We start from the raw sequence: 19,706 nt of genomic DNA, 5'->3' as shown, positions 1-19,706 counted from the left end.
GAAGAGAGTAAAAATGGTCAGGAACAAACAGGCCAATCTAGACGCTGTAAGGGTAAAAGCAGACCAATTCAGGCTGGTATTTGCAAACAAATATGCAGCCTTAGAACAGAGAGGTGAAGATGACATAGAGGTAATGAATGAAACCTAACTAGGCTGGCTTCAGAAGCAGCAATTGAAGTGGGAGGTAAGGCACCAAGGCAAATAGTAGATAAGCTCTCCCAAGTAACAAAGGACCTAATAAAGAAACGACAAAGAATGAGTGTTCAACTCAAGAGATCAGATAGAATTCGTGGAGCTGTCAAGACTGAACAAGGAGAAAATGAGGGGTTATTTGAAATTACAATGTGAGAAAGACTGAGGAAGCAGTAAAAATGGATGCAGCATGAAATCAGTGAGAAGGAAACTTGGCATAGGACAAACCAAGATGTATGCACTGAAAGATAAGCAGGGTAATATCGGCTACGTCGAAGATATAGTAAAAGCAGCGGAAGGATTCTATACTGGCCTGTACAGTACCCAGAGCAGCCACGATACCTCCATTCGAAGTAGTAATGAACAGGTCACAGAGGCTCCTTCTATAACTTGAGATGAAGTTAGAAGGGCCTTGCAAGACATGAAACGGAGAAAAGCGACAGGAGGAGATGGAATAACAGTCGATTTAATCAAAGATGGAGGAGACGATGCTTGAAAAACTGGCGGCCCTTTATACGAACTGTCTCACGACTTCAAGGGTCCCAGAGAACTGGAAGAATGCCAACATTATACTAATCCACAAAAAGGGAGATAATAGAGAATTGAAAAATTGTAGGCCCATTAGCCTACTTCCAATATTGTATAAAATATTCACCAAGATAATTTCAATAGAATAAGGGCGACACTTAGTCAACCAAGGAAACAGGCTGGCTTCAGGATGGGATACTCTACAATGGATCACATCCATGACATCAGTTAGGTAATCGAGAAATCCGCTGAGTACAATCAGCCTCTTTACGTGGCTTTCATAGATTACACAAAGGCATTTGATTCAGAAGAGGTTCTAGCAGTCATAGAAGCATTAGGTAATCATAGAGTACAGGAGGTTTACATAAATATCTTGGAACATATCTACAGAGATTCCACAGCTACCTTAATCCTCCACAAGAAAAGTAGCAAAATACCTATAAAGAAAGGGGTCAGACAAAGAGATGCAATCTCTCCGATGCCATTCACTGCGTGCTTGGAAGAAGTATTTGAGCTAATAAACTGGGAAGGCTTAGGAGTGAAGATCAATTTTGTATATCCCAGCAACCTTCAGTTTGCAAATGACATTGTCCTGTTCAGCAACAGGAGTTACAACAAATGATTGAGGACCTTAACATAGAAAGTGTAAGAGTGGGGTTGAAGATTAATATGCAGTAGACAAAGGTTACTATCGATAGCCTGGCAAGGGAACAAAAGTTCAGGATCACCAGTCAGCCTCTAGAGTCTGTGAAGGAGTACGTTTACTTAGGTCAACTACTCACAGGGGACCCTGATCATTGAAGGAAATTTACAGAATAATAAAAATGGGTTGGAGCGCATATGGCAGACATTATCAGATCTTGACTGGAAGCTTACCATTATCATTGAAAAGAAAGGTGTGCAATCAGTGAATTCTACCACTGCTAACATATGGGGCAGAAACTTGGAATTAAGCTTGGGGACTGACAAAGAAGCTAGAGAACAAGTTAAGGACTGCGCAAAGAATGATGGAATGAAGAATGTTAGGAATAACGTTAAGAGACAGGAAGAGAGTGGTGTGGATCAGAGAGCAAATGGGGATAGCCGATATACTAAGTGACATTAAGAGAAAAAAATGGAGCTGGGCAGGTCATGTAATGTGTAGATTAGATAACTGGTGGACCATTAGGGTTAGAATGGGTGCCAAGAGAAGGGAAGCACAGTTGAGGACAGCAGAAGACTAGATGGGGTAATGAAATTGGGAAATTCACAGGCGCTAGTTGGGAATCGATTGGAGCAGGACCGGGACAATTGGAGATGGCAGGGAGAGGCCTTCGTCCTGCAGGGGACATAAAATAGGCTGGTGATGATAATGATGAGTGATCTGTTAGAATAACTGCCTAATGTGAAATGTATAGTGGTTACATTCTTTTTCATGTGCTGTTTACATGTTTTTACATGCGAAGCAACAAATTAACTGGTAGTCAATCACTTAATTTATTTGTGGCTGGCACTGTACATTGCAGGACTGTCATGGAAATTCAGTGGAGTCCATACGGGCCTGGATGGGGGACTTCAGTGCAATCCCCAGTGTTGCAAAGAAGATAGCACGGATGGGCCAATGTTTTTCAACAACAGAAGAGTCGGTCATTGTGCCTCTTCATGGCGAGATAATGCAGGATGCACCTGATATTGAGGCTGGCGTGCACCCTATATCCAAGAAGCCTTATGTCTTCTCAGATGGCATTGGTATGATCTCCGAATCCCTCATGAAAAAGGTGTGCCCATGTCTATACATGAATTGAAAAATTAAGGTCTCTCACTAAGCCAAAAATCATTTCATGTTTCAGAGCTCATATGGATTTGTTCATATATAGTGCACTTTTTGTAACAAGCTACCAGACCAGACGAGCTTTCGTTGAATACTTGACTATATATACATATGTTTGTATGGCTTCTAATTTAGTACCTGTGATCTGTAGTTTATTGATCACTGATTGGAAGAGGTGCTGGTACAATTTGCCCTTTGCACAAATATGATAGGACTAATAATAGCAGCAGCCAGCAGCAGCAATTTCATGGACACTACAGGACAAAGGTCTCTCCGAGTGATCTCCACTTACCCTTGCCTAGCATCAGCGAGCTCCATCTTTGGCTGCATTCTCTTGATGCTCATTATGTTACTCTAATTGTTGGTAGTCGTTGGAAATCTCTATGCATTACAATTGTTTTTACCACATTATAAGCACCTGTGATACTTTTGTTAAACGGTTGATGCTTGCATCGCTACTAAATACACCAAAGAAGCGAGTAGTGGCCTAACAATCATGGGTATTATAATATGACATAGTGAGGGCAGTTTGGCCTTCTAGGTCTAGTGTACATGCAATGGCAGGTGGGCTTTTTTAGATAAATGCTAAGTCAATTCTTGGTTATGATTTTTGTGTGCAAAGAAAAAAAACATAGGAAATGCAAAGGCAATTGTGGACCAAACAATCGTGAAGTACCTTAAGTGGAAGCTCCATCTGAATAAATATAAATGAAGAAATCATTTTATTCAGCATTCACTGCACTGAATTTTATGTGGTTTATTGCACTTAAGAGAAAAAAGTAAATATATAAACTGCAGGGAACAGATTTTTTTATTCAGAGTGTCAAGATTTTTGAAAATTTTTGAAAATTGAAAAAAATGCACTCACACAAACAAACAAAATCTCGGGTGTGAAGTTTCCAGCTGTATAACTCTGTATTAGAAACAGTATCACAATTGAAGCATCAAGTTTCTAGCTAACTTGGCAATAAAAAACAATATCGCAATTCCGTATGCTGCACCTGTTAAACATCTGATGTTGAAAAACTCAATATCTGTTTTTGGTGAAGAAGTGTTAATTTGTAAACTTTGTTCTTCACTGTTTTTGAAGATTACCAATTTTTGGAAGTATCTAAAAAGAAGAATGGAGGCCATAAATTAAAATTTTGCTTCTTTCAATCGATAGAATTCAGCTCTCTCACATGAATGCAACAAACTTTATTGAAATCGATTGAGAGGTCATCCAATGACAGTATTTCTGCATTTCACATATTTGCGTAGGTAATTGGAGTGTGGTTCGAGGGCAGGCTTCTTCATAAATAAAAACTTCAGTAAAAAGGCAAGCTACAGGATTAGGTGATGCTACAGGGATCCCTGTTATGTCTGGGTGATATGCTTTGTGTTGTGCTTCGGCAACTCTTGTTCAGGGGTAACCAGACAACATAGTACTCTTTAGAGTACTATGTTGTCTGGTCACACACACGCAGTGCGAGTGTGACCGCGTGTCTGCGGTCACACTCACTTGCACTGCGTGTGACCAAGCGGCAGAACATTCGCCACAAAAACAATGCCAGTACTGCAAGAAGTGTGAACCACGGTTCAGAGAGATAAAGATTCTTGGCAGAAGCAGGGAAACAAAGGCACGTGAGGTTTTAGAAGCATTCCATATAAAGAAAAGAGAAAAAAACTGTGTTAGTGATACTTCCGTGACCCTCTTCAAAAGTGAAATGTCCTATCTGGAACGGTTTGGCAGATGACGCATGATGTCATCTGTGTTTTTCCTTATATTGTCTGTGTTTTTCCTTATATTTGCTGATTTTTCGGTGAGTAAAGATAGATGAAGTTGGCGCTTGTCCTGTGTCGTTGTCCCCTCTTGTGATCGTCTTAGTTGGCGCTGTTCCTTCCTTATTCAAGTATGCACCATCTAGCCCAAATGAATGTTGTGCTGAACTAAAGAGCCACAATACAGCTCACAATATTGCTACGGAACAATATGTGCGATCACGAAAAGGCGAGCAGTGTGAAGACGACGATTAGAAGCTAGCGTGGGCTGTTGCCTCTTGGCCAAGCGCAGCGTATTTTCTTGTAAATATACTTGTACATTGCTTTTCGTCTGCGTCTTCCTACGTAACATATCTGGTGGAGGTGGACGTTCCCTGTACCTCGTCACGGAGCTTCGCAGTGGACGGTACGTCGAGCCTTCCTTCATGGCTCCCGGCGACGACAACCCGACTCCGCCGGCTCTGACACCTGCTGCCACTTCGACGACCTACATCACTCTCCCCACTCCCCGTGATCCTGGCGTATTCTCGGGCAAAGATGGGGAAGAAGTCGACACGTCAGCTGCAATAACCGGTGGGACCCTACTATTATGCTCGCCAACGTAGTCTTTTACCTTGGTGGCACACCTAGAGTTTGGTATCGCGCGCACGAAGATGAGCTCACCAGTTGGGATTCACTTAAGACACAGCTTCGAGGCTTGTTCGGCAACCCCTACGGTCACCAACTTGCCGCGCAGAAGGCGCTTTCCGGCCGTGTGCAGACGTCGACAGAGCCCTATGTCACGAACATTCAGGACGTCTTGGCTCTGTGCCGCAAAGTTGACACCCACATGACTGAGTCAGACAAGGTTGCCCACATCCTCAAAGGCATTGCCGATGACGCCTTCAACTTGCTCGTTTGCAACAACGTAGCGACGGTGGATGCTGTTATAAAAGAGTGCCGCCGGCTGGAACTCGCTGAATGCCGACGTATTGACCAGCAGTTTGCCCGTGTGCCCAACACCCCAGCGACATCTTCCTGTGCCGACACTCCTTGTCCCAACAACACTGCCGATGTTACCAGGATTGTCCGGCGTGAGATCAAGGCGGCCTATCCGGCTGCCTTCGACTCCAGTCCCACCAACACATCTGCAGTCACGGTCTCACTGATCCAGGCAGTTGTCCGCCAAGAGTTCGAAAACATGGGTCTTCACACCATCTGATCGGCCCATCTTCCTGATACCCGCCCGGCTTCTTCGATTCCGCCCCGTCCCGCATCTTCTTACCCACTACGTTTCCGCAACCCATCTGAATGGCGCACTGCTGACAAGCCCATTTGTTTCCACTGCCATCGAATCGGGCACATTTCTCGGCACTGTCGCAGTCGCTGGAGTTCCCCGACCCGGTCTACTTATACTGCCTACTCTCGCCCCCCAGGTGGCCCTTCTCGTTCCTATGCCGCACGCTCCGATAACGCCGCCGCTGATTCTCCTGCACCGAACCGCTCCTATTCTCGTTCGCCTTCGCCCCAACGACGACAATCTCGCTCTCCCCAGCCCCGTCGCTCCTATTCGCCGACTCCCTTCGGACGCCGCTCCCAGCTGGAAAACTAGACGATGCAGCGCCTCGAGGTGACGCTGCGTTGCTCCCTACGCCGCCAAATCCTCTACTGATGTTGCCCACTCATCTGAACCTTCTTGACGTGCAAGTCGACGGTGTTTCTGTGTCTGCACTCATAGACACTGGGGCTCATTTGTCCGTAATGAGCGCTGACCTTCGTAACCGGCTCAAGAAAATTATCACGCCCGCCACGACACCTCTTGTCCGTGTCGCCGATGGCGGAACAGCCCCCGTAATTGGTATGTCTACCGCCCGCGTCTCCTTCGCCGATCGCTCAACAATCGTGCTATTCACAGTCATCGCCCACAGTCCCCACGACATCATCCTTGGCTTAGACTTCCTCTCCGCACATTCTGCTCTCATCGATTGTTCCGCCAGTACTCTCCGCCTTGACCTGCCTGTTCTGGATCCTGCTGAACCACACCCCAGTTGCCTCAGTTCCGTTGACTTTATTCGCTTGCCACCTTTGGCACTGACCTACGTTGACCTAGTGTCATCCCCATCAATCCCCGATGGTCACTACATCGCGGCTCCTGTGCAAGACATCCTCCCTACACACGGGATCACAGTACCTCATACAGTTTTATCTGTTACGGCGAATTGCGTCTGCCTGCCAGTGGTCAACTTTGGCTTGACGACACAAGCGCTGCCACGCGGGATGTCTCTGGCCCAGCTTTGCTCATTCGAGGATCACTCAGTAGCATCCATTGCAGTAGACGACACTTCATCCGATACACCTCTACCATCGCAGTCGGCAAATTGTACCATCGCTGACTTACAGAAAATGATTGCGCCCGACTAGCCGTCCGAGCACGCTCGTGAACTCTACCGCGTTCTGTTTTTCTACCACGATATTTTTTACTTTAACGATCGTTCTTTGGCCCAAACTACAGCTGTCAAACATCGCATTAATACCGGCGATGCCCCTCCTATTCATCGCCGCCCGTATCGAGTGTCACCAGCTGAGCGTCAAGTTATTCACACAGAAGTTCGCAAAATGCTTGCCAAGAACATTATTGAACCATCATATAGCCCATGGGCGTCACTTGTTGTACTGGTCAAAAAGAAGGATGGCTCATGGCGCTTTTGCGTGGACTATCAGCACCTTAACAGGGTTGCCAAAAAGGACGTGTATCCCCTACCTCGGATTGATGACGCCCTTGACTGCCTCCACGGTGCTCGCTATTTCTCCTCTATTGACCTTCGCTCCGGCTACTGGCAGATTGCCGTGGACGATCTCGACCGCGAGAAGACTGCTTTCGTAAGACCCGACGGTCTTTATCAATTCAAAGTGATGCCGTTCGGTCTATGTAACGCCCCTGCCACTTTAGAACGCATGATGGACTCCCTTCACGGTTTCAAGTGGTCCACGTGCCTGTGCTACTTGGACGACGTTATCGTATTCTCCCCAACATTCGCTACGCACCTCGAACGCCTCTCGGCAGTCCTGGACGTTTTCCGTCGAGCTGGTCTGCAACTCAACGCATCGAAGTGTCAATTCGGCCGTCGCCAGATTACCGTTTTTGAACATCTCGTTGACGCGAACGGAGTGCAACCGGACCCAGGCAAGATCCATGCTGTTGCACACTCGCCTGTTCTGAAGTGTGTCAAGGATGTGCGCAGCTTCATCGGCCTTTGTTCGTACTTCCGCCGTTTCGTGAGAAATTTCGCCGCCATAGCGCGACCACTAACCGAGCTTTTGAAAAAAGACGCCCCTTTCCAGTGGGGCGTCCACTCAGCAGTGTCAGTACAACGCCCGCCATCGTGACGTTCAATTTTCGCCTGGTGCGCTCGTGCTCCTGTGGTCGCCCTCTCGTCACGTCGGACTTTCAGAGAAGCTCCTTTCGCGATCCACAGGGCCCTACCGCGTGCTGCACCAGGTGACGCCTGTGACTTACGAAATTGCTCCTGTGGGTTCAAGCTCGTCCTCTCCTCTGGCATCCAGTGATGTCGTGCATGTCAGTAGGCTCAAGGCCTACTACACTGCTTCCGAGTCCGATCTTTAGTTGCTCCGGGACGGCGCTTTTGCAGCCGGGGGTAGTGCTACGGAACAATATGTGCGATCACGAAAAGGCGAGCAGTGTGAAGACGACGATGACGATTAGAAGCTAGCGCGGGCTGTTGCCTCTTGGCCAAGCGCAGCGTATTTTCTTGTAAATATACTTGTACATAGCTTTTCGTCTGCATCTTCCTACGTAACAATATTGTTCTAATCGCAGCAGATCACGGTAGATTCTGATAATAATACCACATTTTGACTTAAGGGGTTTGAATAGTGAAATTTACTAATCTAATCAGATGTGAATTTTTGACTTCATATGTCACATTGAATACCAAATGTTTTCTTTTTCTAAACAAAGTGAAATATGAAAGTTGCAAGGAGTCTTCTTGGTAAAATGGAAAAGGCTTATTTGCAATATTTGGTGCATGTATTTTCATTGATAACTGAGGAGCTTGCGGGTGAAACAACTGATAGATAATTATAGGTGCATACTTGCCAACTGTTTCGTTGTAGTTGTGTAATGCCCAATTTTTAGTGCTCGTGTATGATTGTCTTACTGACACAAGTAAGACACTTTACAATTTTTCGTTTGAATATCGTTTAGGAAAAGCCAAATGCCATAAAACACAAATACAGACGCTGAGTGATTATTTATAGCCGAATTTTTCAGACCCGTTCACTTTACGGACCTACCTGCACGGCAAGGACATCACCTGATAGATCTAATGTACAACGGCAGTCGAACCTTGACCGCCGTTATGTGAATATTTTATTAAAAATGTGACAAACATTTCTGCGTGTCTGCGGCGCAGACCATTGTTGCTGCGATTATATAGAGCGGAGTGGCTGTTCACGGCCTCCCTGCAGAATAAAGTCTGCGAATCTAGTAAACAGTCAACATATTGAATTATCAAATATGTTTTAGTATTTTTTCCTGAATATTTGTATATTTTTCATTATTTTGGCTGCCACTGTAGTATTTCTCGAATTCTATAGTTGGCAGGTCTGTATCTGTCATACCATTACAGTTACGGTAATGAAACACAAGAAAGGCCCATCACGGGATATTGAAGAAGCAGAGTAGTACCACAGCGCTGTACGTTGTTATAGACGGATCCAAACATGGCGAGATTGTCCAAATCATAAATTGCTTTGCCTAAATCAAGAAAGTAAATTCATAAGCTGCCTAAAGATGAGGCATCATTATTGAATGACTGGAAATTATTGAGCTGAAGTTAAGAACCCACATGCATTTGCTCACCAACTGATTTCTTTCTGCAGCGGTAACGTTAGGAACAGTCACCACTTTCACCCGGCTTTGTCCCTGTGTAAGCATTCATTTCCCTTATATTCAAACAGGAACAAACATTTTCCATTTTTTGATCATGTATTCCCAACTGAAATTCAAATCAAATTGCCAAGACTTCTGATTCATATTCAGAATTTCGAATACTTGCGTACCTGCACATTTGTCTTGTTGTCCTCTCTGTTAAGAAATGCTGGTCTAGTTTCGAGAAAACAGAAGTTGCATAATTCGTTTATAACTACCTGGTTTCAACAGAAACTAACTACTTTGCTTATAATATTTAGTTCAAAATGGGCAGTGACTGCTCTACCAAAAGCTGGCCAAGAGGCGCAGACAGAAGGCTTGCAAGCCATAGCGTGGCTACCTGCTCTAGTTTTTGTTTACATTGGCCTAGCCTGCACTGTTCTTTCAAGTGGAGCAGGCTTGGGAATTGAGGGGCCATATTTCACAGCTGAAGCATCTGCCTAACTCGCAGGGAGTTATGCTATATCATTTTTTTATATTGTGCCTGAGGCATAAAAAAAAGAAAAAAAAGAAGGAAAAATTACCCAGTTTTCCAATCTTGCAATTATTTCAGAAAAACAGTAAACATTGCTTATTTATTTAATAAGGCTTTGAAGACTTGGCATGGCACTCCTCAGTTGCAAACATTAAAGTGGTAAAGAGCTCTTAAATCACTGCGCCCTTTGATGTCTGAGCAAAAGACATGCTTCGTTGGTATACTTGAAGGAGGGACAGGGATGTATAGGAAGCATACACTCATTCTGGTTATGAGAGATGCTTTCCAAAGTTCAAGAGCTGCGTAACTGGGTGGTTTACACAAAATGGCTGGTTTGTGACGATCGGTGAATTGTCACTCTATGTGTCGCATATTCCTGTTGCGTGCAATATAGTGTAAATGCAGTTTAGCCTTCAGGATGCCTTGCTTGTTCTCATGCAATAAGGGATATTCAAAATGCTTAGTGATCTGGCAACACTGGCCACATCCGCCTTCATCTCCGAAGTGTAGTGGTCAGGTGCTTGCATTTTGTGCATATTGCAATCATCGCTGTGTGGCTATTCAGGACTCTAAAGTGCAACAGGTGTCTTCATCGTCCACCGTTTAATGAAGAGCCAACTTAACTGTGCCCCTGCATATCAACGAAGCCATGCCCACTGGTTTTTGCCATCTTTGGATATCCATCCGGATGACATTTTCAAAAGGCGAACTGCTTTGAAACTGAAACTTTCATCGAGCCTCTTTTTGCAACGATATGGGCTAAGTGACCTATAAACAATTGCTCTTACTCTGGAATTTGTGACTGGAGCGTCTAAAACAACCTCGCATTGCATTAATCTCCCAGATTCATTGTACCCACAAGAAAACGCGTCTCGTGTGAAAAGGCTTTGCTGTAAATTCTAGCTTCACAGTACTTGTTTTCTTCAAAAAAGCTTCATACATGAGGCTAATGAACACTGTGTTGCTTCGTTTGGGTTAGATTTTTACATTGAGTGTAAACTGAAATTGTGCGAGTCTGTTCGCATGTGCATGTCCCATGAAAACGAAGGACAAACATGATCTGCGAGGTGACGTTCAGGAGTTAATTTGTTACGTGTGCTGTTTTCTGTCGTTCGCCACTGCTAATATAGAATTTTGTCGCGATAGGGAATTTGTGCTTTTTCTATGTCGCTCACATTCTTCACTGCTTTTGTGCTGCAGGCATTTGTAAGTATTGCGGACTTAGCTATTTACAGACACTTTGGCTTCAAGCACAGCACAATAACATGCGCAACCTTGCGAATGCACAGTTAGGTGCACTATATAGCTCATCGTCTCGCTACCAGAGCCAGAAACAAAAAAACGCACTATATCTGAGGGCCAAGTTTGGAAATGTGAAAAACAAACGCAAATCCGATTGAACAATGCTCTGCGTGGTGATATTTGAGGACAGAGTGTGTGAGTCTTGTCGTTCACGATGCTGTCAGTGAACTGCTGTAAAGATGTGTGAGGTGATGTGCACTGCCCTCGTACCCGCTCTTCCATTTTTGCCTCATATGTCGGAACCTGGTTTGATGGACTTTTCTGAGTTGTTCACACTTTTCAGTCAGTAAATGGCATTAATAAATGCTCCATGTTCACACTTATGCTAACGTGTAACGACACTTTTTTTTTTTTTAATTTTGTCATTGTGAGCGAAAATAGATTTTGTCATCATCGCGCTGTCTTCTCAGAATTATTCTCTCTCTTTTTCTTGTCTGGAAATTATTTAGAGCAAAATGTATGCTGCAGAAACCCGTGAAATGTTTTTCATTCCCTTTGCGAAATTATTTTTTTAGCCGCTAAATTCCCTAAAGTGCTTAAAAATCTCTTAAGGGCATTTTATGTCGAACTGCAGTGCCTTCACATAAGAATCTAACAAAAATAATTGCACTCACATAGGCTAAACAGGTGTTCGTGTTCTGAAACGAATATTCAAACGGGAGCAAAATTTGCCATTAAGTGCTAATGTAAACGAAATTGATGTACAAATGTTTTGTTTTTTTAATTGAGTAGTGGGATGAACAAGTTGCAGTAAACAAACAAACACAGGGAAATGAGATGGAAAATGTTGCTTGCTTCTACTACTGTTTCACACATGCATTTTATTTTATTTGCCGATTTTTTATTTATATTGCTGAAAAAGAATCCTAGCTTGTCATCGGTATTGTCACAAACCCCTTGCTTTGCATGTAGCAGCGTACATCAGTGTGAGGACATCACAGAACTAGGGTGAAAGGAGCAGTTATGTGTGTAGCTATATTGTCGAGCAAGCTGTTTCATTTTTGCTGTGCTCCAGACAAGATGGCAGAAGACGCTTTGCTGCAAGTTGAGAGATGGCGCTTGATATTTAGAATTTCCCCTCTTGCAGTAGAAATCAGCATTGTTGATTGACACAATTTAACTTCAGTGCAGCACACACACACGCACGCACACGCGGTTGATACCAATGCGGAGCATTGACTAGCGTAAAAAAGACAATGCCTTGTAAGCAATATTTGTTTTTCAGGTGTGTGCAAAACTGGACCTGGTGCAGGTTCCATCTGCAATCCAGATTCGGTATGCAGGCTACAAAGGCATGCTGTGTACAAATAATGCTCTACAGGGTGACAAGCTCATTCTGCGCAAAAGCATGAACAAGTTTGCCTGTGTCACATCAGCCAGCATTGAAGTTATCAAAGTGTCTGCCCCCTGTGAGTATGCGACAGCACATTCTATTACATTGAGCACCATACAGAACAAGTTGTTAGAATGTAATTAACATGCCTGCTAACTTTTACCGTTTCATTGTAAGATGCCTGATATTTAGAGCTTGTTTACGGTTATGCTATTGAAACCAATAACTTCACGATTTTTCATTTGCGTTTAGTAAGTGCAACACTGACTTCAGAAGAATACAAATACAATTGCTGACCATTGCTTCAGAGCTTGATTCTACCATTTGATTATTCGGACCTGCCACACAGCAGCAAAATGAAGTTGTAGAACTAAACGTATAATGGCAATAAAAATTTTGGCTGTGATTACACAAATATCTCGTAAATGCTTCAAAAACGTAACTTCGGTGTGACACAGATCATCATTGCTGCAACTATTTAGAACTGAGTGCCTGTTCACAGTGTCCTTGTAGGGAAAAGTCAGAAGATACTTTATAAACAAACATGTTCAATAGTCAAACAATATTTCATATATTTCACCAAACTTAAGTATTTTTCAGCTTTGAGTGCAGTATTTCCTATGTTCTAAGGTTGGCAGGCCTGAATTCAGTATAGATCGTGCCTTGAAAGAAACAGCATGGTTTTATGGGCACTTATCTGCATTTTGTACATTGCTATAACCTTGTGTTATTGATAAGTGGTGCAATGCAGTATGGACACCTTTCTTGTGTTATTGCAGCACAATTTTTTTTAGATCTTGTTAGGTAAGTTTAGGAGGTAACCACTCAATAAATGAAAATGTGAAGCTTTCTTTAGTTAGCTGAGGTTTTTTTTTTCTCGAAAGTTCACCTGTTTGGTTTCCACAAAATGAAGGTATGCATTGGGTGTGGTAATGGTATACTTGAGAATATTACAGCTACTGGAGTAGTTCTGAAGTATACTACAGCTTGACATAGCTGGATAACATGCCTTCCTCACAGGATTGATTTTTTTTCATTGGAGAATTTTTAATTTAACAAATTTAGGTATTGCTATCATTACACAGGGAAAATTAAATATATTTTGGGGGGACTTCTTTGTCCAAATTGGGCAAGCTGAGAAGAGTTCTGATGTAGCACCTTGCTTTTCGCAGCACAAGTATTCCTGAACCGCCCTTTGATCACCATTCTGGAGCAGCTGGGTGTTCCCCGGCGAGTTTTCTTGCACTTGCAGCAGAACATGCTGCTTCAATTGTGTGATGCCTTTGTCAGCGATGGTGCTGCCTTGCGAGTACTTGGCACCTACACAAACACCAGCCTGCCTTTTGCCAAGCTACATGTAAATGGGATGTCCCTGAGCCAGGAGCCATTCACTCGCTCAATGATACTGGTTGTCTACGAGAGCATGATTGGTAAGGCCATCAGTATTCTATCTCTACTGTACTTGGTGTCCACGCATATTGTGCATGGGTGTGCAAAGAAGGCGGGGAATGACACACTATGGCTAGCCGAGTGAAGGTGCTATTTTGCCTCATAAAGTTTGGTTTGTTGTAGAGCACCCAGAAGACTGTGAAAAACAAGTGATTAGGGACATACAGTAAAACCCTGTTAACTCGGAAGTCATAAAACCCGGAAAAAATTTAGATAAGCGAAATGACGAAAACGTACGCTTGCTGGCCGCTCACAGACCACATAGAGCCTTTCTACAAAGGTGCTGGTAACTGCTAACTTCCGGACAAAAGCTCAGTATACCAGGAGCAGTTTATAATTTTCAGGGATACGATCACTTCTGAGCCATTTCATGTGACTCTGCACTGTACATGTCAGTGTCTATTGGCAACAGCATTCCTGCCACCTTGCCCAGGCTCCTTGGCACTGAAAACGTATGATGATTGATCTGAATACAAGACTTGAAGCCTGATCTTCTGAGCAATTCAAAACCAGGCCCAGATATGGAAAAAAACTTATGCTGCTAATTTCTAGTGTAATGAATTCCTTATAATTTCACTGAGAAAACCCAAACTGAACTATGGAAGAGCTCAGTTATCACATACAGTCAAACCCGGATATATTGAGTTTGATGGGTATCACAAAAAAGTTCGATATATGGGTAATTCGGTATATAAAATAATTGGCCCTGAGGCAAATGGCAGCTTACCGATTGGTGCGTGTGATGCCGCAAAGTTACTGCAAGCAACTTTGAAAAAAAGAAAGCACGCTTTTTTATGTGAAAAAAAAATCATGTCCTACGATTATGATACCGTATTTACCCGAATGTAACACGAGTTTTTTGACCAAAAATGGAAGTGAAATGTCACCCCCCGTGTTACATTCGAATACTAGGTATAAAAATGCTAAGAAAGGCACCAAACACTCATTATTAAGCTCGCTTAATGTGCCGCATTTACGTGCATGTCTATTGACCTGCTCCTTCAAAGTCGCACGCTCCAAATTCAACGGCCAACCAATACGCGAACCACGGCCAGGGCGAGTCGCGAATGCGGTGCAAACGCGAAAAAGGCAGAGCAAATGACACCAACATGAGCGCGCCATCGACGAGTCACCTTGGAGGGACCAAACGCGCCGGCGAGCGCGTTTCTACGACGAGCACCCCTTGGCGCTCGAAATGGACGCGCTTTTTTCTTACCACTAGGTGATGCTAGTGACATAGCGATCTGTTTGGGCCACTGGTGGCGCGTCCTGGGCACTTGTTTCCACGATAGTACCATGTGACCTATGCCGCCGACTCCTCAGGCAGTGCATAGCTGCATTGTCTGTTCAGCGATTCGACACGGTGGTCTGTTCCTGCCTGCTTAATGTGTCTACATCCAAAATGGCGTGCTCTCGCACTCAGTATACCACTGGCTTCAAACGCAACGCTATTCTACTCGCCAAAAAAGTCGGTAACTCAGCGGCTGCAAGAAGCCTGGACATCAACAAATCGACGATAAGGGGGTGGAGGAAGCATCGCCAGGAGTTGTTCAATTGCAACAGTCATAGAAAAGGTTTCTGTGGGCCCAAGAAAGGCCGCTTCCCAGATTTGGAGCGTCGTCTTGCGGACTTCGTTGGTGAACAACGCTCCCGGCTTCTTGGTGTGAGCATTGAAATGCTTCAGTGCAAAGCAACTGAACTTGCACGAGACGCGGGTTTGGCGCCAAACCAATTCAAGGCATTGCGCAGCTGGATGCAGAAGTTTGGATGCAGAAGGGCCAGTTTTTCCCTTCAACGCACTACCTCAATTTGTCAGAGACTACCCGAGGACTTCGAGTCGAAACTTCTCGTGTTTCAGCAGTATGTCACCAAACCCCTGTGTACCTTGATATGCCAATGGTTAGGACAGTGCACAAGTCTGGTGAACACGAAGTTCGAATTAGAAGCACTGGAAATGAAAAGAATTGGATAACAGTTATGCTCGCGTGTTTGGCTGATGGTCGCAAGCTCCCTCCCTTTATAATTTTTCGCCGGAAGACTATCCTGAAAAAAACATCTCCGAACATTGTTGTCATACGCTGCCACGAAAAAGGCTGGACGGACTCGGAACTCGTCATAGATTGGATTTCCAGCGTTTAGGACCGAAGGCCAGGTGCACTGCTGCATCCAGAATCAATATTGATGCTGGATTCATTTGGAGATCACGACACACCCATCGTGAAAGAAAAGCTGCAGCGCGACTGAATGCATTTGGTTGTTATACCGGGTGGAATGACATCCATTCTTCAGCCCTTGGATGTTTGCTTGAGCAAGCCGTTCAAGGATCGCTTGCAGCAGCTGTATTGGGACTGGATTGAACGTGGATCTACCTCAACACCTGCAGGGAGACAAACACCCGAGTGCATCTACTGTTGCCCAGTGGGTTTCAGCTGCTTGGTACGGGCTGTCTCATGAAATAGTCTTCCGCGCATTTAAGAAATGTTCTTTTTCAAATGCCCTCGACGGAAGTGAGGACAATCTGCTGTAGGAAACAACTAGTGACAAAGAGGAGTCCAGCTGTGATGACGACAGCGACGGCAACATCAGTGGCAAGGATGAAGATTAGGCATAGTTTGCAGGTACTTCAATAAAGCTGCTCTCGACTTTTCCTATAGTCTGTTTCCTGTGTTACATTCGTGTTCTATAGTTTTGGTTTCTCACGTTACATTCGCATTTTTGTGTCTTTGATCTTGCGCGTTCGCAAAGTTGACCCTCGCATTACAATTGTTTTTTTTTTTTTTTTTCCGGTTTCGCTCTTGCAAAGTTGACCCTCGCGTTACAATTGGGGTCGCGTTACATTCGGGTAAATACGGTACTTCTTAATGCGAAATTTGAGCACAGCTGTATGCATGTTTTCATCTCGCGATATATTGAGGCACAGAATTAGAGATTGAAATCAATGCACCGACTGGCGATGGGCTAGCGCTTTCAGCACCTTCGAAGAGGGAGGGGCAGTATGGTAATGCTAGCATGATGAGCGGCATCGGAGCCAGCTGAGGGAGAAGATGACGGCTGCGCAGTTACACCGAAGGGCACCGATGAGGCAGCGCTGGGTTAAGAGGGTGGGCTAAGGGGGCTGCAGCCCAGGGCCTCACCTCGGACAGTAGGAGAAGGGGCCCATTTATTCTAACCTGCTTAGTATATGGAACCATGGGCAACGGAACTTCGAGTGACATGTATGAAGCGAGAAAACCAGAATGAACAGATGGGCCCCCCCCCCCCCGCCTAATGTAACAGCATGTGTTTAGCCTGATCATTTGGGGAGAGCTTGTCGAGATGCAAAAACAGGAATCCCCCGCCACCCCGGCAGGGCTATCTTTCTTACGAAGCGAGGTGCGTTTGCTTGGAAGAGTTGTCGTGATTTCCTGTCAGTCCGTCTCTCCAGTGCTGTCTGGAAAGGAGGGGCAAAGGGGAAACACCTAAAACATGTAATGTGGAATGAGGACCTAAATCTCCCTTGCCCCTCGTCACCACCACGCCACCCTCCACCTCTCAAATAGTTCCGCCGCTGTCCTTCTCATAGAAAGGATGTGCTGCAGTCCCCAACAGTGCCTCCCATTCGACTTTTCTTTACCGTGATGGTAATTTGGGCGGGGGAGGATGAGTCCGATAGCAGATGGTGATGAGTCTGATGGCAGGGTCTAAGGAAAGGAAAGAAGCCACGGTCTCACTGAAGCTATACTGTGGGATCTCATGATTGCCTTGTCCGGGCATAGCACACAGATTGATTGCGCTTGCTTAATAGCGCCGACCGTCCTGCTCAATTTCACAATTAATACTGTAACCAGATTGACATGCTACTGATGGCGTCATAAACAAGTAGAGAAAAAAAGCTAGAATCCTAGCTCATTGCTTTGACGTGAGAGCTACAAGGAAGTGGCAGTGAGCAAGTAAATGTGAGTGATAGAAAGGAGGAAAGAATTAGCGAGGAGTTTCTGGCTTAAATAGTGAGCTCTGTGCATGGAGGCTGCTCACTGCCCCGTGAAAAGTGTGGAAAGTCCTACTGCTTTGTCGCCTAGGCAACTTGTTCACAGCAGCCTCGAAGATACTAATAAAATCTCTTCTTGGAAGATGTGCCCATACAATTCCAGATGCATTGCAAGAAGTTTGGCAGAAGTCATTTGTAATATAATAGTTAATGGGGCAAATAGCAATGTGTTCTGAGTGCGCTTGGTTGCTTTCTCTGACTGACCTTGGTCAGCACAGTGCAACGTGCGGAGGTGTGCTTCGACGGGAAAGAGGTCAGGGCCTCTTGCAAGCAATTTCACAGCCCCACACAGATGCAAGGTGCATACCAATGTTAGTTGGCGCCGTTAAATGGAAAGTCTGCGTGGCTGCATAATTCTATTTTCACTTTTTGGTGGTATCAAAGCTGCACATAAAGTATGAAACTCCTTCAGTTGTGACTTTTCATCTGGTATTTTTGCAGTTGAGATTTCAAGTTATCAGGAGTATAGCACAAAAATGTTCCAAGATAGGTGAAAAAGAAACGTGAGTTCACGTCACAATAGAAAAAAAATTTATATTTCACTGTTATTACGAGATATGAGAGCTTGAGTTAACTAGGATTTACTGTAGTTATGTGGCTTGGTGCATTCAATTTGTATTTCACTGTTATTACGAGATATCAGAGCTTGAGTTAACTAGGATTTACTGTAGTTATGTGGCTTGGTGCATTCATAAACACTGAATTGTTATGAAGGCCTTGTTCAGGTAATTTTGAGCATCCGTTCAAGGGTTTGTCGAGTGCAGCTAGAGAGATTACGGATATGGAGTGAACATGGGGTGACTGAGAAGGCACTGAATGGGATGGGAACTGGGGACCTTGATACATGCTTGTGTGCATTTGTAAGTTATTGTGTCTCAGAAACTACAATACCATTAAGTAAACTGAAGACAACAATATACCTTATTTGCTTCTGAATCCATTGCGGAAAAGTTTCCGTAAAATATTTTAATTTTCATTGAATATCTTTATTCTTGGTGTATTTGGCACAATTTGACAAATTATAATCGTTACCTTCAGGTAATTGTAAGTTTCATCCTTAAAGGGTTAAAGGCCTAACTGCAACAAAATGTTACTTTGTCTAAATTGGTTATGAGTGATTAGTATATCACAACTAAAGCAGTTTTCGTAAAGCTGCCGTGCTGGTAATTGCTTAATTTTCTTATGAGCGGCCTTTAAATTGGGCCCAAGCACACGACACGGGGACCTGGTGGGGGCAGCTATGACGCCACTCCCAGCATGTCGCATCTGACATTTTTCAGTGCACCGCGAGCAGCCACTGGAAATGGCTAATCTCCGAATTCATGTAGAGGAGCTGCGCTTTCTTAGTCATGCATCAATTCCAGCAAGCGGTTATGGCGTCATTTTTCATTTTCAGTTTTGGTAAAAAATATGTCTACTTTTGCGAGCCTGTTGTAGCACATCCACTCTTATTTCAACATAACATTTTTCATAGGAGGCTTCTCTACATCTACACTATTTTAAAACTTTCCTAACATGTTGTTGTAATTGGCCTTTTAGGGAGAACTGGGACACATGAAATCGGAAAGTCTGTGCTTGAGACTGCTTAGCACAACCCACAAGCGCTTCATGCTTAAAAATATTCTCCGTGTTTTGCTCTTGGTGCCTCCCCCCCACTCCTTCTGCCAGGAAAAAGTAATGGCTGTGTCATGTGCTTTCACTTTCAGCTGGGCTTAAGGAAAAGAGCCGGATTGCCATTCCTCCAGAGAAGGGCCGCAACATGCTGGGTGTCCTCGATGAGACTGCAACTCTCGAGTATGGCCAAGTGTTTGTCCAGTTCACACATATGGGTGTTGACCTCCACAATGGGGCACCAAACTCTGGTGACTGCAACAGCGGTAGCACCCAAGTGCTCACAGG

At 44.4% G+C, this 19,706-nt stretch overlaps 1 protein-coding gene across 2 annotated transcripts in view; it reads left to right on the top strand.

The window, feature by feature from the left end:
- The window catches only part of LOC126539637 (uncharacterized), a 65,435-nt gene that overhangs the window by 8,919 nt on the left and 36,810 nt on the right, over window positions 1–19,706 (top strand). For both annotated transcript variants that reach the window (XM_055075473.2, XM_055075472.2), the window contains exons 3-6: window positions 2,226–2,477; window positions 12,224–12,407; window positions 13,504–13,761; window positions 19,514–19,705. In XM_055075473.2, coding sequence (XP_054931448.1) covers window positions 2,226–2,477; window positions 12,224–12,407; window positions 13,504–13,761; window positions 19,514–19,705 — 886 coding nt within the window. The remainder of the gene's footprint in view (window positions 1–2,225; window positions 2,478–12,223; window positions 12,408–13,503; window positions 13,762–19,513; window position 19,706) is intronic.

This window comes from Dermacentor andersoni, chromosome 11, assembly GCF_023375885.2.
Source record: "Dermacentor andersoni chromosome 11, qqDerAnde1_hic_scaffold, whole genome shotgun sequence".
In the NCBI taxonomy this organism is placed as follows: Eukaryota; Metazoa; Arthropoda; class Arachnida; order Ixodida; family Ixodidae; genus Dermacentor; species Dermacentor andersoni.
This window is presented reverse-complemented; position numbering and strand designations above follow the sequence as displayed.